This window comes from Sus scrofa, chromosome 4 (genome assembly GCF_000003025.6).
Source record: "Sus scrofa isolate TJ Tabasco breed Duroc chromosome 4, Sscrofa11.1, whole genome shotgun sequence".
Lineage (NCBI taxonomy): Eukaryota > Metazoa > Chordata > Mammalia > Artiodactyla > Suidae > Sus > Sus scrofa.
The window spans coordinates 41,985,820-42,006,884 of record NC_010446.5 but is presented as its reverse complement, the minus strand read 5'-3'; the positions used below and the strand labels follow the sequence as shown (position 1 = coordinate 42,006,884).

Here is a 21,065-nt window from a genome sequence, read left to right as displayed (position 1 = left end):
TTTTGGTGCTCTTGTGGTACAGTGTTCTTTTTCTACCCATGTGTTCAATCTGACTTCCCTCCTAGAGGGGATTTTTATGGTATTTAGACATGTTAAGTAAGCAATGAAGACTTGGGATTAGCAGTTCCTTACACAGCTTGTGTCAGCGTTAATTGTTTCCTATAGGCTAAATGTCCTATAATTCAGTCAGTATATCTACTTAGTTGAAATACTAACCATCCACAGTGACAGTTTGTCCGTCTTTTGATCCTGTTTGTTTTAACTTACATTTTAGTATGCAACCGAGGATGGACTTGTACACACAAATGACCAGGCCAGGACTCTATCCAAAGAATGGGTTTGTATTTAAGGGCCCCAGCATTTAGACCATCCTCAGAAAAGAAGGTAAGGCTCTATGATGTGAAAGCTAAACTATAGAGGGCCAAACAAATAGAGGTCAAGCCTCTCAAAGTGGTTTTTAGAAGTCACATGAGAGGTGTCCTCTTACCTTGACGTAATGTAAGTACGTCAGAAATCCTGGGAGAAATGGAGACTGGAGTTAAGGATGTCATCTAAGTAGAGAGTGTCTGGGCAACATTTGTGGATAACAGTTGTATGTGGGATAAAGGAAAACTTTTCCATTTAGATATTTATTTACAATATCTCGAGGAATACAGATGGGGTATGCTTTTTTTTTTTTTTTAAATCCAGGTAAAAAGCATGTAACAAAATTAATCATTTTAAAGTATATAATTAAATGATATTTAGTGCATTTGCAATATTATGCAACCACCATCTCTATCTAGTTTCAGAAAATGTATCACACACCGCCACGTGTTAACACGAAGTAGTCATTCTTAACTTCTCACCATCCGAGTCATGGGTATTTCTCACTTGTTTTTTTGCCTCGTTATTGGACTCCTTGTGTGAAATTCTACTTTACTGCCAGAATGCTTGTTGAAAAAGAACAGTCTTTTTAAACTAAGAAACACAGATCTGATTACGTGTATTTTTATTTTTTTTATTTTATTTATTTTTTTTGTCTTTTTTGTTGTTGTTGTTGTTGTTGCTATTTCTTTGGGCCGCTCCCGAGGCATATGGAGATTCCCAGGCTAGGGGTCGAATCGGAGCTGTAGCTACTGGCCTACGCCAGAGCCACAGCAATGCAGGATCCGAGCCGTGTCTGCAACCTACACCACAGCTCACGGCAACGCCGTATCGTTAACCCACTGAGCAAGGGCAGGGACCGAACCCGCAACCTCATGGTTCCTAGTCGGATTCGTTAACCACTGCGCCACGACGACGGGAACTCCTGATTACGTGTATTTTTAAAACCACATTATTGAGGTATTACTGAGATATAAAGAAACTATACTTGGGGAGTTCACATTGTGGCTCAGTGGTAACAAACCTGACAAATATCCGTGAGGACACGGGTTCCATCCCTGGCCTTGCTCAGTGGGTCAGCGATCCGGTGTTGCTGTGAACTTTGGTGTAGGTCACAGACATGACTCAGATCTGGTGTGGCTATGGCTGTGGCAGGCAGCTGCAGCTCTGATTGGACCCCTATCTTGGGAACCTCCATATGCCACGGATGGAGCCCTAAAATTTAAAAAAAAACAGAAAAGAGTTCCCATTGTGGTGCAATGGAAATGAACCCAACTAGTATCCATGAGGATGCGGGTTTGATCCTTGGCCTTGCTCACCTGGTCAGGGATATGGCATTGCCCTGCGCTGTGATGTAGGTCGCAGATGAGACTCAGATCCCCTCATTGCCAGGGCAGTGGCATAGACCAGCAGCTGTAGCTCCGATTCAACCCCTAGTTGGGGAAGTTCCATAGGGATCCAGCATCGCTGCAGCTGTGGCTTAGAAGGCATCAATGGCACGGGTTGGATCCCTGCCCCATGAATTTCCACATGCCATGGGTGCAGCCAAAAATAAAAAACAAAAAAGCTGTATTTGTTTAAAATATACATAAAACCTCATGCCCATTAAGCAGTAGTAGCTCCCTCTGTTCACTTTCCATAGACCCGGGCAACCAATCTGCTTCACTTCACATGTTTCTTTTTCTTTTCTTTTCTTTTCTTTGTTTTTTTTAGGGCCATACCTGAGGCATATGGAGATTCCCAGGCTACGGGTCAAATTGGAGCTACAGCAGCTGGCCTACAGCTTAGCCTTAGCAACTCAGGATCCAAGCCATGTCTGCAACCTACACCACAGCTCACAGCAAGGCCAGACCCTTAACCCACTAAGCGAGGGAAGGAATCGAACCTGCATCCTCATGGGTGCTAGTCAGATTCATTTCTGCTGAGCCATGAGGGGAACTCCACTTCACATGTTTCTGAGGTGTATCCATGTTGCAGTATCACTATTAGTTCTTCATTCCCTCTTATGACTGAATAGTATTCCATTGTGTGGCTATACCATGTTCTCTTTTTTCATTTATCCATCGATGGGCATTTATCCATAAGTAGTGCTGATATGAACAATTATGTACAAATGTACAAATATTTGAGCATTTTAAATTCTTTGGGTATATATCTAGGAGTGGAATCACTGAGTCATATGATAATTCTACTGAGTTGGTTACAATCTTTTTCCTAGTTTTTTTTTTAATTGTGGTAAAATAATACATAATATAATACCATTTTTAAGTTTACAGTTCAGTAGCATTAGGTACATTCACAGTGTTATGCGACCATCACTTCCATCTAGCTCCACAACTTTGTCATCTTCTCAGACCGAAACTTAATATACATTAAACAATCTCCATCTGTCTTTTCCCCCAACCCCGGCAACCATCATTCTCTTTTCTGTTTCTATTTGACTATTCTAGGTACTTCATAAATGGAATGACACAATTTTTTTTCCTTTTTACAGCCACACCTACAGCATATGGAAGTTCCTAGGCTAGGGGTCGAATCAGAGCTGCAGATGCAGCCCTGTGCTACAGCCACAGCAACACCGGATCCAAGCTGAATCTATGACCTACACCGTTCGAGGCAGCAATGGATCCTTAACACATTGAACAAGGCCAGGGATAGAATCTGCTTCCTCATGGACGCATCTGAGCCGCAATGGGATCTCTGGAATAACAATATTTATCCCCTCATGACTAGCTTATTTCACTTAGCATACCGTTTTTAGGGTATATCTGGATCTACTTTTGTTTTTTGTCTTTTGCTTTTGTTTTTTTAGGGCCATACCTATGGCATTGGAAGTTCCCAGGCTAGGAGTCAAATCAGAGCTACAGTTGCTGGCTTATGCCACAACCATAGCAATGCCAGATCCAAGCTGTGTCTTCGACCTACGTCTCAGCTCATGGCAACGCCAGATCCTTAACCCCCTGATCAAGGCCAGGGATCAAACCCTTGTCCTCATGGATACTAGTCTTGTTCATTTCTGCTGGATCCTGATATTTTTTGAATAGTGTTTTTTTTTTTTTTTTTTTTTGGTTTTTTTTTTTCTATTAATCTATAACCTTCTCTTAAAGAATATGGCATTCTTTGTGGGTCTCAAGTGTTAAAATTATAAGGACCTGGTCAGGAATTGGTATGGCTTATTTCTTCATTTTTTTGTTATTAAGTTTGCTGAAATTTGTTTGCTGGCTTGTCATTTTCAAATTTTATAACCATTTTCATGGCCAAAGACCATGTGGGCTTCATTCAGATGGATTCTAAACTGGAAAAGAGGTTGCCAGTGAAGTGTTGTCTTTGGAAAGAGATAGTCTTACCCTCTCATTCTGAGGCTGTAGAAACCCTAGTTCTGGATTGGGAGTGATGATTTGTGGTAATTTTCAGTGAGGCATCAAGATCTCTTGGTACTGTGAAAGCATCATCCTCAGATACATGGTGATGTGTGAATGGGGGTATTTTCTAGTCTAGCTCACTGTGGTAGGAGCACATTATTCTAACTGTTGGTATTCTTTTTGGTTCATGGTCTGTCTTTGCAAGTGTTCCTTATTCAACCCTTAATGCTGTATATGAACTTGACAAGCATATTGTCTGTATTATAAAATGAATATATTGAATAAGACAAGACTAGAGGGAGTTCCTGTCATGGTGCAGCGGAAATGAATCCGACTAGGAACCATGAGGTTGTGGGTTCGATCCCTGGCCTTGCTGAGTGGGTTAAGGATCCAGCATTGCCATGAGCTGTGGTTTAGGTCGCAGACTTGGCTTGGATCTGGTGTGGCTATGGTGTAGGCTGGCAGCTGTAGCTCCAATTCAACCCCTAGCCTGGGAACCTCCATATGCTGTGAGTATGGCCCTAAAAAGCAAAAAAAAAAAAAAAAAGCATGACTAGAAGTGGAACCTTTTGATACTACATTAGAAATGGCCTTAATTGAGGAGTTCCCGTCGTGGCTCAGAGGAAACGAATCCATGAGGTTGTGAGTTGGATCCCCAGTTCTGCTCAGTGGGTTGGGGATCTGGCGTTGCCGTGATCTGTGGTGTCGGTCGCAGATGTGGCTCGGATCCCATGATGCTGTGGTGTAGGCTGGCAGCTGTAGCTCTGATAAGACCCCTAGCCTGGGAACCTCCTTATGCCACAGGTGCGGCCCTAAAAAGACAAAAGCAAAAAAAAAAAAAAAAGAAATGTCCTTAATTGACTATAATTATTATTCAGCACCTCTAATTCTATCTTATGTTTATATATTTGGGGTTATGATAGAATAACAAGTTAGCTGTTTTGTTAAAATCCACATGTTTGCATTTTTTCCTTTCTTCCTTCTGCTCCCTCTCTCTCTTTCTTTCTTTCTTTCCTCTCCCACAGCACATGGAATTCCTGGGCCATGGATCAGATCTGAGCCACAGCTGCAGCAGTGCTGGATCCTTTAACCCACTGTGTCAGGCCAGGGATTGAACCTGTATCCTGGCGCTGCAGAGAAATCAGTGATCCTGTTGCACCACAGCAGGAACTCCTCCATTTTCTTATAACATCAGGTTAACTTGCCTTTATATGAAGAATTTTAAAAGTTCACATAGAGTACTATGTGAAATACTTGGCATAAGTAATCTCATTTAAGTATTGGAGTTCCTATTGTGGTTCAGTGGGTTAAAAATCCAACATAGTCTCTGTGAGGATGCAGGTTTAATCCCTGGACTCAGTCAGTGGGTTAAGGATCTATAGGTCACAGATATAGCGTGGATCCTCTGTTGCTATGGTTGTGCTGTAGGCTGGCAGCTGCAGCTCCAATTTGACTCTTAGCCCTGGAACTTCATATGCCACAGGTGTGGTAAAAAATTATTGTATGCTAATTGTAAAGAATTTGGAACATACAAACAGGTACAAAGGAATCACAGTAATCGCATCATCCAGAAATAACCACAGCGCATATTTTCTTCCAGCTTCTTTCTTGTAGGCCCTCAAGGAATTTTGGACCTTGTTTCTTTCCTGTTAACCTTATATTGTAACTATAAGTTTATATTTTTTTGTCCTCAACCATATAAATATCAAATTCATCATCACCAGGAATCTTTAAAACTGATAGGGTGGCTTACACTGTGAAAGCACTGTTATATCTGCAGTCTCATTTGTGTTTTACCACAACCCCATGAGGCATCAGGCCAAGTACCCTGGCTCCATTTGACAATGAAGAAATGAAATCCAGAGAAGTTGGACAACTTTGACAGAGTCTTCCAGTTAATGACCAAGTTGACCCATAGACCCATAACTTCTCGCTTTAGTCTTGATGCTCTTTTCCATTGACTAAATAAAAGCATGGCAGAATAACTGCTTGCAGTGGGCTGAATGGTGACCCAAAAATGTATGAATACATCCTAATCCCTAGAACCTATGACACCCCCCCCCTTTTTTTTTGGCTGTGCCAACGGCATGCAGAAATTCTCAGGCCAGGGATTGTACCTGCACCCCAGTGGTAACCTAAGCCACAGCAGTGACAACACTGTGAGCCACCAAGGAATTCCTGGAACCTGTGACTTTTACCTTGCCTGGCAAAAAATGTAAAACAAGGATTTTGAGAGGAAGGGTTTATTTTGGATTACCTGAGTGGGCCCTAAGTGTAATTATAAGAAAAAGGCAGGAGTTCACACTGTGGTGTGGTGGGTTAAGAATCCGGCTAGTAGTGGTTCAATGTTAACTGCAGAGGCACGGGTTTGATCCCCAGCCCAGAACAGTGGGTTTAAAGGATCCTTAGCTGTGGCGTACATCACAGCTCTGGCTCATATTCAGTCCCTGGCCCCAGAACTTAAATATACGAAAGATGTGGCCATTAAAAAAAAAAAAGAAGAAGAAGAAGATGCAGACACATAAGAGAGAGAAGGTGGCAATGTGACTACAGAGACAGGGTTTGGAATGATGTGGACACAAGCCAAGGAACACCTGCAGCCACCAGAAGCTAGAAAAAGGCCAAGAATAGATTATTGTCTCTAGCCTCTGGAGAGTATTCAACCTGGCTGACACTGACTTCTGTCTTGGCTCATTTCCGACTTCCTGCCTCTAGAATTAAATTGTGAGAATAAATGTCTGTTGTTTTCAGCAACCGATTGGTCGTAATTTGTTATAGCAGCCATGGGAAACTAATTTAGTGCTCTAGAAATTGATTAAAAGAACAATGTCACTGCTGGCTAGAGGATCACATAAAGGGAGCCAAGACCCACGGTTAGATCTGGTAAAGATGTCATGCCGTCTGTCTTCCCATGTAGCCTCCTCAACCCAGCTAATATTTGTTGACTGCCCAAGAAATCCTGTTGATGTGATTTTTTTTTTTTTTTTTTTTTTTTTTTTTGTCGTAATGGACCAAGAACAGCTTACATACAAGTCGTTAAAGATAACCAAGAGACCCTCCAGAGAAGGATATTGGGCTGGCTGCCTGGAAAGAAGACCTCAGATGGTCAAAGTTCTTGTACTATAAGCCCTTTCACTGTGAGCCCCAAGTCTCATTCTCCTAGGGTCTCAAAATGGCAGGGTCTGCTCGTAAATTTAGATCTCTCAGCAAGTGTCTCTTAACTACATTTATAACCATATTTGGCATGTATATGGGGATAATTCTTATTTTTGGCCAGAGGCTGCTGAATGTGGGGTTTCAGTTCCCAGGCCACAGCTATGAAAGCATTGAGTCCTAAGCACTAGACCACCAGGGAACTCCCTGGAGATAGTTTTTAGAGGTGACATTTTTCCTGCTCTGTAAAAATGGGGAAACAATTCTACACTGGTATCATTGGGGGGGGTGAGAATCAAGTGGGTTAAATTACATGAGTATAAAGTTAAACTAAAATTCTATATGTGCACAAATAACTTGTTGCTGTGATGGCAAGAATAATTACAGGGCAATGTTTTGACTCTTATCTACATTCCAGGCATTACTCAGATTTTACCAGTATTGCCATTGATGTTGTTTTTCTATTCCAGGATCTAGTCTAGGATTCCACATTTAGTGGGCCTGTCTCCTTAGTTTCTTTTGGTCTGCGTTAGTTACTCAGTCTTTGCTTGTTTTCCACAACCTCAACAATTCTGAGGTCTACTGCTTTGAGGTCTTTTGTGGGCTGTCCTACAGTTCGGATTTGTTTGATGTTTTTCTTGTGATTAGACTGGGAAGGTGAGTGAGTGTTAGAATAGATTCCCTTAGAGGTGAAGTGCCCATCTCATGAGATCTCCTGAGCATAATATCCAGGGTGCTGTATCCACATGACATCCCTGGTCAAGTTGGTTCTGATCATTTGGTAAATAGCTTGGTCCATTAGGGCTGTCATAACAAAATTCCACAGGTTTGAGTACCTTATAAGCAACAAGCATTTACTTTCTCACAGTTCTGGAAGCTGGGAAGTCCAAGATGAAGTGTTTAGATTTTCCTTTGCTTTTTTTTGTTTCTTATTGTTTTTTGATTGTTTTTTTAGGTTTTGTTTTTGCTTTTTAGGGTTGTACCTGCAGCATATGGAAGGTCCCAGGCTAGGGGTCAAATCGGAGCTACAGCTGCTGGCACAGCATCTCAGGATCCGAGCCATGTCTGCGACCTACACCACAGCTCACGGCAACACTGGATCCTTAGCCCACTGAGCCAGGCCAGGCGATCAAACCCAAATCCTCATGGATCCTAGTCGGGTTCATTAACTGCTGAGCCATGAAGGGAACTCCTCTGCTTTTTTTTGAGTGTGAAAACTTTTGCCTGTAAACTAGATATTTTTGGAGGCTCTTGTAATGTATTAAGGCTGGTTTGTCACAACAGCTAAGTTTCATGCACAACAAAACAAAAACCCCTCCAGGTAGCTCTCACGTGAAGAGCATTTTTTATACTTGGCCTCTTAAGTGTATAGTTTGCATTACTTTGTAGGTTAAAAAATAATTTTTTTGGATCAATACCATGACTAATGTTTTAGTTTCTGGTCAAAAAGTTCAAGATATCTTTTTGATAAAAAAGCAGCTTTCAAAATTAGCTTCTCTCTTCCTCTTTCTTTTCCTTAATGGAAAAGAACAAGATAAATGCCAATTTTATTGATTATAATGACAGTGTATCAAACTATCTTTGAAGAATTTAAGTTATGGGTTTTATTTTTAATATAAGGAAGAAGAAAACTCTTCCTCTCTCCTACATAAGACTTATACTTTACTGAAAAAAGATGTCAAAATTATTGTTAGGAAATATTACAGCTAATCAGAATTGTGGGCTTTTTAAAAGGGATTTAGGTTCATTCCACAGGACACCAGTTGGTGAAATCCAGGTATCTTAAAAGACTTCTTAGTATACAGTACTTTGAATGATGATTTAATGCAAAATATAGCACTGTATGTTTTAACACAGATCTTAATAGAAAAGAAAAACAGATTTGTGGATGATTGCAGTTGTACCTTCAGATACCCTTTGCATAATAGTGTTTGCTTTTTTGCAGCTAAAGGGGAGTAGGAAATGTTTTCTTCTTATACATCTGAGGTTTTTCTCCTTTTTTTGCTGGCAGCTAGGAGCCTGCTATTTCATGCTAAACACTAAAATTCCATTGGATACCACTGGGATTAAAAGGCAGATCTGAGAAGATTGAACTTTTTAATTTCTTCTTGACTTTGCCACATTTTCACAAAATACGCAGGTATAATTTTGAGCATCTGCAACATTTTCCTATTGGAATATTAATAATATAGTCTGAAAATGAGGAAGGTGGTATTCATTGACTATGACAGCAGATAGGTCCAGAGGTGACTGACTTGGCTGGAACCCAGGCTTACTCTCAGCCAATCTCTCTCCATGGTGCACCCCCAGCAGCTCCTGGCTCACCCCCCTTCCTGTGTAAGCCCAGGAACAAGCCAGGAATTCAGTGTCACTGACCTCACTTCAAGTCCATCTCTGAAACTGTGGCCAAGGACATGGGGCCTCTACTTGGTTATATCTAGGTCACTCCTAGGCCTCAATGGTAAAACTGCCTTATAATGGCATTGAGATTGGATGAGGGGCAGTGATTCAAGGAAAATTCAGGTTCTATTGCCACACGCCAGACAAAGTAGGTAGTGGGCAATAATGTTGTTGGAACATTAACAACTGTTATTTAGGAGTTCCCGTCGTGGCGCAGAGGTTAATGAATCCGACTAGGAACCATGAGGTTGCGGGTTCAGTCCCTGCCCTTGCTCAGTGGGTTAAGGATCCCACAGTGTTGCCGTGAGCTGTGGTGTAGGTTGCAGATGCGGCTCGGATCCCGAGTTGCTGTGGCTCTGGCGTAGGCTGCTGGCTATGGCTCCAATTTGACCCCTAGCCTGGGATACCTCCACATGCCACAGGGGCGGCCCAAGAAATAGCAAAAAGACAAAAAAAAAAAACAAACAAAAACTGTTATTTAGTATCCACGGAAGCTCTTTCAACACATAGTATTTTAAGCTAAGTACTAAAGTACGGTCACTTTGTAAACTACCTTTTAAAATGAATTCTAACAAGCAACTGTATCTCTGTTCTTAAGGTACCTGCTTCTACTCTACCAACTTTAGAATCTGACTTAAGAAAATTGAATCTAGACCATAATTACACACTGGCCATATGAATCTGCCTGAACTCTGAAGAGCTGTTGTTATTTCTATCTTCATTGCTGTTTCTCATTTCCATGTGAAAGCATGCACGTGCCTAGTTAAAGTTTTCATTTTAAAGATTTTGTGTGGTGTATAAGTGAAACAATGTGGTTGAACCAATGTGCATTCAAATTCAAGATCTGCCTGTTATTGATGTAATTACTCTGTACCCCAGTTTCCTCATCTCTAAAACGGGGACAACATGGTAATCTAATTGGGTGGTTGTGAGGATGAAATAATCCACTTAAAGGTGGCTTTTCTCAACTACATAGTGCTCACATTTGCTACAGTGTCATTCCTTTGTGCTTCTTATTGATACAAATATCCTTGTTTGAAATTTTCGATTTTTTTTTTTTTTTTTTTTTTTTTTTTAGGGCCGCACCCACAGGATATGGAAGTTCCCAGGCTAAGGGTTGAATCGCAGCCGGCCTACCCCACAGCCAAAACCATGCAGAATCTGAGCCACGTCTGTGACCTACACCACAGCTCAGGGCAACACCAGATCCTTGAGCCACTGAGTGAGGCCAGGGATCAAACCTGCATCCTCATGGATACTAATTGGGTTTGTTTCTGTTGAGCCACAACAGGAAATCCTTGCAATTTCTTATACTAGAATTTAATTTAAAATTCTTATCTTAATGTTTATTTTTAAAATGGTATTTAACCTCTATTAAAATGGTGTGCTAACCTGTAGAACCAGAATTAGTCTCTTCAGGAGTTCTCGTCATGGCTCAGTGGTTAACAAACTGGACTAGCATCCATGAGGACGCAGGTTGGATCCCTGGCCTTGCTTAGTGGGTAAAGGACCTGGCATTGCCATGAGCTGTGGTGTAGGTTGCAGATGTAGCTTGGATCCTGCATTGCCGTGGCTGTGGTCCAATTTGACCCCTAGCCTAGGAACCTCCATATGCTGCAGGTACGGCCCTAAAAAGCAGAAAAAAAAAAAATAATAATAATTTAGTCTCTCACAAAAGAGTCAAGTGGGGAGATAAAAACATACACATTATTCCATACACATTATTCCATGCATGATAATACAAAGGGTAGGGTGTTGTGGAAATGCCAATTATCATGTTGACTTCACTTGTCAGCACTGTACTCCCTGAGAATTTGCTGTGTCAATCCCAGTTATCTGTGTGAGATAAAAATTGGACTAGGTTTCTTTGTACACTTTTTGGAATTCAGAATCTCTCTCTTTTTTTTTTTTTTTGGCCATGCCTACACATATGAAAGTTCCTGGGCCAGGGATTGAACCTAGGCCACAGTAGCAATCCAAGCCGCTCTAGTGACAACACCAAATTCTTAACAGGATGCTAACAGGAGAACCCCAGAATATCTTTTTATGACTACTACGAATTGTAAAATTTAGACTCTAATTTTTCCTTTTGTTCATTTTTTTTCAGTGTTTGAAAGATGTATGGTGATCCTGAAGCCATCAGACATAAGACAACTTCTAGCAACTTCAGGGGAAGTTTGTTGACACTCAGGCTGCAGTATTTTTAGCAAACGTGATTGGACAGTGGGCCTGTGGCCTATCTTTTGGTGGAGTGAAAAATTTGAGCCAGTGAAGCCAAATCCTTAGAGTAAGCAGCATGTTTGTCTGCTTGCTAATTGCAAATAGGCATTTACAATGTGAATTTGAAATCAGATGTCTCCATTACTTCCAGCCAGTGTGGCATCATAGGTGTTTCCTAAGTTTTAAGTCCGAGGGCGGGGAAAAAAATACTCCACTAGCGTCTACTGTCTCCACCAGAGACTGCCATGGAAGCTTCATTTTTTTGTGTCGCCATTCTTTTTCTCTCCATCTCCCTATCTTCTGCACAATCATGCCTTCTTCCTAACTCAAGAATAAGGTCTTGGAATAGTTATATTACCAACTTACCCAAAGAAATAAAAGCAATATTTTCCCAGCCTCTTGACCATCATGATGTCTTACAGTTAAAAGCCAACAAAAACTATTTCAGACTCCTCGGAATAAATTAGAAGAAATGGCACACTCACCACAAAACATGCATAACTGAAATGGTTTTTTTTTTTTTGCTCAGCAGGTATCAGGTATAAATAAGAATGAACTAGGGGCCAAAATGCGAAACCAAAAATGAAGCAGCTACGTGTAGGTAATAGTTTCTAGTCTGAACCGTTATCTGAATTTTGTGGCTTCGTATGTATTATTTTATATTGTACTTTGCCCATTATCAATGGCTTGGACTTTGATGAGAAATCCCATAGTTTTTAACATCACAAAAATGAGAATATTTGGACAGTGTATTCTAGAAAGCAGTATACTAACTGAAGTGAATGCTTGTATATATTAAGATAGGCTTCAACCTCTTTCTCTAATGCCTTAACTGTCAAGTAATTAAAACTTTTAAACGCATAGGGTTATAGTCAGCATGCTAGACTGAGAGGTAAACACTGATGTGACAGCAGGTACCGATGCTGTCAGTGTTTAACACTATGTGTTTAGCTGTGTTTATGCTACAAAAGTGCAATATTAGATACTAGCTAGATAGTACTGCTGCCTCGTATAACTCCGGAGAAAACAGGATTTGATTAACTGAGTGCACGTGTTTAAGTTACTCATACTGTCCTTAGCTTGGATGCAGTGCCATGTGGATTTATGTGGCTGCTATTTTTATTTACTTTGCATTACTTTGATTAACAACCTTGGATGGAGAGCTAAACATTCCCTCTTTTTTCCTGACCGGCAATGGCCCTTTAACTGCAGTAGAAAAAAAAAAAAAAAGAAGAAACAAAAAAAAAATTGTGTGTGAAAATGGGTGATAACCGGCACTTAAGATCATGAAAAAAAAATAGTTCTTGATACTTGCTGCCTTAAGATGCTGACGACTGCCCAAAGTTCTGAAAGACTTCATGATAGGCAGTGATACTACAGTACTACTGAGTTTTTGTAGAATTGTTACATTTGATAATAAAACTTGCCGCTTAATGTCAATGTTTGCCTTCTGTTTTCTTACTAGAAGAGTTAAGGGTAATGGTGGGAGGCTGAGGTGCTAAGGTTTTTCCCTGAGTTACTGTAAGTATTTGTAAAAGCTATCAGTGATTAATGCAGTCCACATACAGATCAAACAACCATCCTTAGTGCATAAATCATTGAGACTGATTTTGAAATTCCTAACAATTATGGTAGTAATAGATATTAATATTTAGTCCTTGCATCTTTTTTTTTTTTTTTTTTTTTTTTTTGTCTTTTTGCTATTTCTTTGGGCCACTCCCGCAGCATATGGAGGTTCCCAGGCTAGGGGTCGAATCGGAGCTGTAGCTGCCGGCCTGCACCAGGGCCACAGCAACGCGGGATCCAGGCCGAGTCTGCAACCTACACCACAGCTCACAGCAACGCCGGATCGTCAAACCACTGAGCAAGGGCAGGGACCGAACCCGCAACCTCATGGTTCCTAGTCAGATTTGTTAACCACTGCGCCACGACGGGAATTCCAGTCCTTGCATCTTGTTACTAGAGTTCTATTTGCTTGACAATTTGAAAATCTATTCAAGACATACAAACGTTTTTGTTTTTTGTTTTTTGTTTTCTGCTTTTTTTTTAGGGCCGCACCGTGGCATATGTAGGTTCCCAGGCTAGGGGTCTAATCAGAGCTACAGCTGCCAGCCTACACCACAACCCCAGCAATGCCAGATCAAGCCATGTCTGTGACTGACACCACAGCTCACAGCAATGCAGGATCCTTAACCCACTGAGCAAGGCCAGGGATCAAACCTGCAACCTCATGGTTCCTAGTCGGATTCATTAGCCACTGAGTCACAACTCCACAAAACATTTTTTAAAAGCCACACAGGGAGTGCCCATGGCACAGCAGGTTAAGGATCCAGTGTTGTCACTATAGCCGCTGAAGTAGCTTGCTACCAGGTTTGATCCCTGGCCCTGGAACTTTCACATGTGGCCGAAAAAAAAGCCTAGAACTTTAGTGTTTCTGAATCCCACATACTCCTCTATTTCATCATTTATTCTCTTTGCATTGCTGAGTCCTCCAATATTTTTTTTCTTTTTGGCCTTGATGGCGGCATGGGACGTTCCCGAGCCAGGGATCAAACCCTCGCTGCTGTTGCAGCACAAGGGAATTCCAGTCCTACCCATTCTTTAGGACCCAGGTTAAGTCTTGTCTAACTTCTACCATTTCAGAGTTACATATTTGTTGTCAGTATTGCTTATTTGGTGTATATACTCTTTTTTTCTTTCTTTCATTTTTGGCCACACCCTTGGCATATGGAAGTTCCCAGGCAAGGGATCAAACCGGGCCTCAGTAGTAACCCAAGCCATAGCAGTGACAACACCAAGTCTCAGACAGCTAGGCTACCAGGGAACTCCTAATACATATACTCTTTATAGTGTTCAATTATGGATTTAGGTATTAACCTCAAGGACAGGAAATATACCTCTATTTCCCTCGAAGTCTCGTATATTTCTACACAACTGCCCTTGTTAAGCATTCGCCAAATGAAGTTTAGTTCACTTGGGACAGTGTTTCGATCTCTATCCTTGCCAATGTCATTTGTAAAAATAAGGCAATTGCTTTCAATTTTGTGTTTCAGCTTTGGGTCTCTCCCTTCTGTGAGGAGGCAGCAGAGCTCTCTAGGAAAGCTGAGGTTCTGCCCTGTGTTCCACTCTCTTTTTCATGTTTCAGGCAGGCATCTAATGTGGTCCAGGCTACTCCTTGCCTTCAAGCAAACAAGTGCCTGGACTAAGGTGTTTTCCTGTTTACTTCCTTAAAATAGGACCTCTTAGAGCTGCTCTGTTCTTTGCAGCAAAGGAACACAGGCAGTCAGGGAAGGAAGAGAATGAGAATAAAGAGGACCATAGTATTTTTATGTCTGTCTCTTAGGTTTACAGCTGATTACCCAATTTTCCCCCTCTCTCTGCTTCCACCAGCATTTTGCATAAAAGTTTTGAAAAACATAAAAAGTAGATAGAATAATGGAAACCATGTCTCTATTCAGCTTCAATTATGCCTTTCCTATAGGTTGATTATACAATTAATTTTGTAACCTATTATACAGAAGATTATATGTAATCCTATTGATTATATTCCTTTCCACTTTCCCCACTGTTGAAGCAAATTCTTGGGGCCAAAATTAAAATCAAGCTCTAAGTTTTAAGACTGGGCCACTACAGGAAGTGCTCGCTTTTTTTTTTTTTTTTTTTTTTTTTTTTTTTCCCCAACAAGTTTTAACAGGAGTTCCTGTCGTGGCTCAGTGCTTAACGAATCTGACTAGGAACCATGAGGTTGCGGGTTCGGTCCCTGCCCTTGCTCAGTGGGTTAAGGATCCGGCGTTGCCGTGAGCTGTGGTGTAGGTCACAGACGCGGCTCGGATCTGGCATTGCTGTGGCTCTGGTGTAGGGTGGTGGCTACAGCCCCGATTCGACCCCTGGCCTGGGAACCTCCGTATGCCGTGGGAGTGGCCCAAGAAATGACAAAAAGACAAAAAAAAATTTTTTTTCACATATTTATTACTGAGGCAAAGTGCTGTACAGAAACACCAACACAAAGAGGACCCATTTCCCAATATATCCAACTGTGGCTGTGATGTTTTCAGAGTGATGAGGTAAGATGCCAGTGACTTAAACAGCATAGATATATGTACCACCTCATGTGCGAGGCTCCTTATGGACCCAGCTTGGTCCTTCTCCAATGTCTTCTCTTGGATTTGTACCTGATTTTATTTTATTCTTTTTTTTTTTTTTTTTTTTTTTTTTTGTCTTTTTGCTATTTCTTTGGGCCGCTCCCGCGGCATATGGAGGTTCCCAGGCTAGGGGTCGAATCGGAGCTATAGCCACCGGCCTACGCCAGAGCCACAGCAATGCGGGATCCGAGCCACATCTGCAACCTACACCACAGCTCACTGACGCCGGATCGTTAACCCACTGAGCAAGGGCAGGGACCGAACCCGCAACCTCATGGTTCCTAGTCGGATTTGTTAACCTCTGCGCCACGACGGGAACCCCTGATTTTATTTTATTCTATTTGTCTTTTCAGGGCCGCACCCATGGCATATGGAGGTTCCCAGGCTAGGGGTTGAATCAGAGCTGCAGCCGCCAACTTAGGCCAAAGCCACAGCAACACTGGATCCAAGCCGAATCTTCAACCTACAGCACAGCTCACAGCAATGCCAGATCCTTAATCCACTGAGTGAGGCCAGGGATTGAACCCACATCTTCATGGATGCTGGTCAGGTACATTAACCACTGAGCCACGATGGGAACTCTGAGTTCTATCTGAGTACACCAGTTTTCACTCAAATCCATTGGGGAATGGGATGATTTTGCTTTTGCTTCTTGGCCAGGAATGGCTTGATCCTGAAAATCTTGCGAGAAGACATGGAGCTAATTCAAACTGCACATATGATGTTGGAGAAGAAAACAATACAGGAAGTGCTCTTAATGAGAAGAGGAAAAGCCTAAATAGGACTGCACTGGTGAAAATAATTTGATTTCTGGATATCTTCTGTTCAAGGTTGAATCTCCAAATGCACTCAGTAGTCCATACCCTAGTCCCTCTGCTAATATAAGACATGCCCTAGACAGGAGGTGACGTAAACTCAGGACTGGAAGGCCACCAGGATAATTTTCAGGAGTAAGAGAGCACTAAGTGGGTGCCACAAGGAAAAAAATTGTTTTTTCCCACTCTTGGGCATCTATCCAGAGAAAACCATGACTCAAAAAGATACATGTACCCCAATGTTTATTGCAGCACTATATACAATAGCCAAGACATGGAAACAACCTAAATGTCCATCGACAGAGGAGTGGATCAAGATGTACATATATACAGTGGAATATTACTCAGCCACCGAAAGGAAAGAAATAACAGCATTTGCAGCAACATGGATGGACCTAGAAATTTTCATGCTAAGTGGAGTTTAGTCAGACAGTGATACACCAACATCATATGCTGTCGCTTACATGCGGAATCTTAAAAAACGGACACAATGAACTTCTTTGCAGAACAGATACTGACTCACAGACTTTGAAAAACTTAAGGTTTCCAAAGGAGACAGGTTGGGGGGTTGGGGGGTAGGCTGGGAGTTTGGGATGGATATACTATAAAATTTGATTGTGATGATCACTGTACAACTACAAATGTAATAAAATTCATTGAATAATTTAAAAAAATAAGCCAAATAGAAAATAACAGTAACACACACACACACACATACACACACAGACCAAAAAATTGTTTTCTACCTTTTGCTGCCTCCTTTCGTGTTAAATGAAATCTTGAAGGCCCATATCCCAAGGTATGGGCCTAGGGATGAAAGGTTTAGAAACTGCTTGACTTGTCCCTAGCTTAGACCTAAGCTAAAGGGCAAACATCCTGGGGTACCCATTGTGGTTCAGTGGAAACCAACCTGACCGATATCCATGAGGATGCAGATTTGATTCCTGGCCTCGCTCAGTGGGGTAAGGCTCAGGCTTTCAAAAAGAAATGCTTAATTTTATGTCATGTAGCCTGGCCGCAATATAAACTTCTGGGAGTTCCTGCTGTGGTGCAATGGATTAAGAACCTGACTGCAGCAGCTCCACTTGCTGTGGAGGCACAGGTTACATTCCTGGCCAGCACAGTGGGTTAAAACATCCGGTGTTGCTACCAGGGCTTGGGTTCAGCCATAAAAAATAAAAAATAAATAGGGAGTTCTCCTTGTGGCTCAGTGGGTTAAGAACACAACTAATATCCATGAGGACTCAGGTTCAACCTCTGACCCCAACTCAGTGGGTTAATGATCCAGCATTGTCATGAGCTGTGGTGTAGGTCACTGATGTGGCTCAGATCTGGCATGGCTGACTGTGGTGTAGGCCAACAACTGTAGCTCCAATCCAACCCCCCTAGCCAAGGAACTTCCATATGCCAGACCTGCAGCCCTAAAAAGCAGAAGGGAAAAAAGGGCAAATGTCCTTACTTCAATGTACTTCCCCTCAATTCCTTTCTGCAGAAGGTGGTGGAGCATTTCAGGCCAAAACTGAAGCTGGTAATTATTACCTTGGAAGAGTGAACCATAAGTTACAACAATACCACCACCCAAGAATACATAGAATATATATGCTCAACATTAAAAAGCATTTTATTGGTTAAATGAATCTTCAAAACAACCTATTACAATAGGTACAACTGTTACTATTTTATAGACCTGTCATGGTTGCACAGAAAGCAACCATGTAGAAGATAAAGATGGATGTAGAAGATAAAGCAGGATCTGGAGGCCCTGTTAATGGGATTAGTGCTCTCAGTTGCTTCTGCTCTGGCTCCTTTCCTAGCCTTGCACAAATATAGTCCTTTGTTACAAAGTTACAGAGTGGGGCTTCCTTGTGTTCCTTTGGTCTGCCTTTTTACTTTATTGCCAGCATGCAGTTAATTCAGCTGAATTATTCAGTAGCTACATATTGTTGCTGTTCTAAAAGTGAATGTTGATAAATGAGTAACAAAGCTGCTGATTACACCCTGGAATTTGAGCCAGCGTTTTATAACTGAAACCCATATGATAGTAAACACCAGAAACATTAAAAAAAAAAAATCAATGTGGAATTGTCAGCTCCTTCTGAGTGGTCCTCAGGCTTTCTGTGCATGATTCATTTTTCCTTACTTGACACTCTCTCCATGGTTTCATCCTCAGCCACCTTCTCTATCTATTCTCTGGGCAAACTCACTCATTTACTTCCACATTCTCCTTTGGAGCTACAGAATTCCTTTTTTTTTTTTCTTTTTCTTTCTTTCTTTCTTTCTTTTTTTTTTTTTTTTTTTTTTGGTCTTTTGTCCTTTTAGGGCCGCATCTGCGGCACGTGGAGGTTCCCAGGCTAGGGGCTGAATCGAAGCTGTAGCTGCTGGCCCACACCACAGCCACAGCAATGTGGGATCCGAGCCATGCCTGCAATCCACACCACAGATCACGGCAACTCTGGATCCTTAACCCACTGAGCAAGGCCAGGGATCACACCTGCGTCCTCATGGACATTAGCCAGGTTTGTTTCTGCTGAGCCACGATAGGAACTCCAGGAATCATTTTCAACTCACCATGTATTACACCCAGTTTGTCATTAGGCTCTGTAAATTTTACTTCAGCACGTTTTGAATCCATTCACTTTGAACATTTTTATTTCCATTACCTTATTTTAAACCTTTATGTTTTTTTCAGGCACACTTGAGGCACGTGTAAGTTCCTGGGCCACGGATTCAGCCTACATCACAGAAGTGAACCCAGGCCTCTGCAGTAAAAACTCTGGATCCTTAATCTACTGCACCACAAGAGAACACCCTGTAGTTAATATTTTGAATGAAAAAAGTTTGTTTTCCTAACAAAATTACGTGGATTCAGGGATAAAGTATGCATTCTCATTATCCTCATGTGGAGGTTTTAGGGTTCAAGGGAATAATGTTTCTACTAGGGAACACAACATGATACCACTGATTTCTATCAAAAGACTGAATAATTATCTCTCTTCTATCATATTTCCATTTGATTTTTTTTTTTTTTTTGGTCACACCCATGGGCATTCAGAAGTTCCCAGGTCAGAGATGGACCCCACATCACAGCAGTAATCTGAGCAACAGCAGTGACAGTGCTAGATTCTTAACCACTTGGCCACCAGGGAACTCCTTTGCTATTTTTTCTCTCTATTCACTACTGTATAGAGCAGGCACATTTACATTTAAGTTCTTCAGGTGATCATGAAGGAATTACAGAAGGAATCATCATTTCTTAAGACCCTTGACTTGGAGTACCTGTCGTGGCGCAGCGGAAAGGAATCTGACTAGTATCCATAAGGAGGCAGGTTCCATCTCTGGCCTCACTCAGTGGGTTAAGGATACGGTGTTGCCGTGAGCTTTGGTGTAGGTCAGCAGATACAGCTCCAATTTGACCCCTAGCCTGGGAACCTCCATATGCTGTCAGGGTACAGCCCTAAAGACAAAAAAAAAAAAAAAAAAAAGAGGCAGAGAGAGACCCTTGACTTGGTAGAGTGTCCCTTAGCGGCCACTGTATTGTTCCCTCATGAGGGGGAATTCTGCCTGCTTATCATCTGATCATCGATATCAGCAGGCCTTTTCTGGGCAACTGGTACCCTCCACCATATTTCTAACTCCTCTATGTTTGGCAGGCAAGAAATATTTACAGGCAACTAAAAGCATAAAAAGGGTTCCTGGAACTGTTTTTGCACAGCAGTGAAAATTGAGAGCTTCTCCCAAAATATCTTAACTTGATCAAGGTGTTATTAGGAAGAAGATTCTTGCTGCCTGCTGAGAATGGGACATCCACAATAACCCCATGACATAGGTGAGTTCCTGTGCTTTTTTCCTCTCCTTCTAAAAACAGGCATTTTGTAAGTTCCTAAATTTACTTTTTAGTACTGTTGGTGGCGGAAGGTCCTGCCATATATGGAGAATGCTAGAAATAATAAAAATGAAGACAAACAGTGTAACAAGTTAAAACTGTGTTCCATTGCTGTGGAATATCTAAACGCAGCCCGTCCTCCGCACTGGCCATAGCACTACTGTTTTTAAAGTAATATCATAAAATGCAAATGAATTTGTTTAACCAGTTTTGGTGGTTAAATACACTAAGTTCCAAGCACAAGCTTCTTTCTTGCAACGGTCAAGTGGCCAATGTGCCAACCTAGAGTGTTTTCCCGCTCTCTGAAAACACCCTTAGGATGCAGAAGCCCTCAGTTCCAGTTCTGACTCCGACTGGCTTTATGACTTACACTTGCCGGATCTCAGTTTCCTCTCTGTAAAATGGGGCGAGTCTGGGGGCTGGATCTAGATATTCTTTGCCCTTCTGGGTCCAACTGCAAAAGCCCCCGAAAACCCAGTCGGGGTCGCATCTTTGGTTGAGGACAGCAAAGGGAATGGCTGCATCAGGACCCTGGGACTCACCCCGGGCGGGAGGAGGGCGGGGGAGGGGGCGTGCCCTGAGTGCCAGCAGTGGGCGGTGCCACCGGCGAGGAGCCGCCTTCCTGCCCGCGCAGGCCCTGGCGCTCCAGCGAAACGCTCCGGCCGCTCTCCACTCCCGGCACTTTGGTTCCAGGGCCCTCGTGGGGGACAGGATTGGCGGTGAC

At 42.1% G+C, this 21,065-nt stretch overlaps 1 protein-coding gene across 12 annotated transcripts in view; it reads left to right on the top strand.

Annotated features, from left to right (window-relative positions):
- ESRP1 (epithelial splicing regulatory protein 1) overlaps positions 1-12,941 on the top strand; it is a 67,763-nt gene extending 54,822 nt beyond the window's left edge. For 5 of the 12 annotated variants that reach the window (XM_021089090.1, XM_005662962.2, XM_021089089.1 and 2 more), the window contains 2 exons: positions 275-384; positions 11,389-12,941. In XM_021089090.1, the coding sequence (XP_020944749.1) occupies positions 275-349 (75 nt within the window). In that variant the 3' untranslated portion in view covers positions 350-384; positions 11,389-12,941. The remainder of the gene's footprint in view (positions 1-274; positions 385-11,388) is intronic. The other 7 variants (XM_021089092.1, XM_021089095.1, XM_021089093.1 and 4 more) reach the window with 3 other exon arrangements.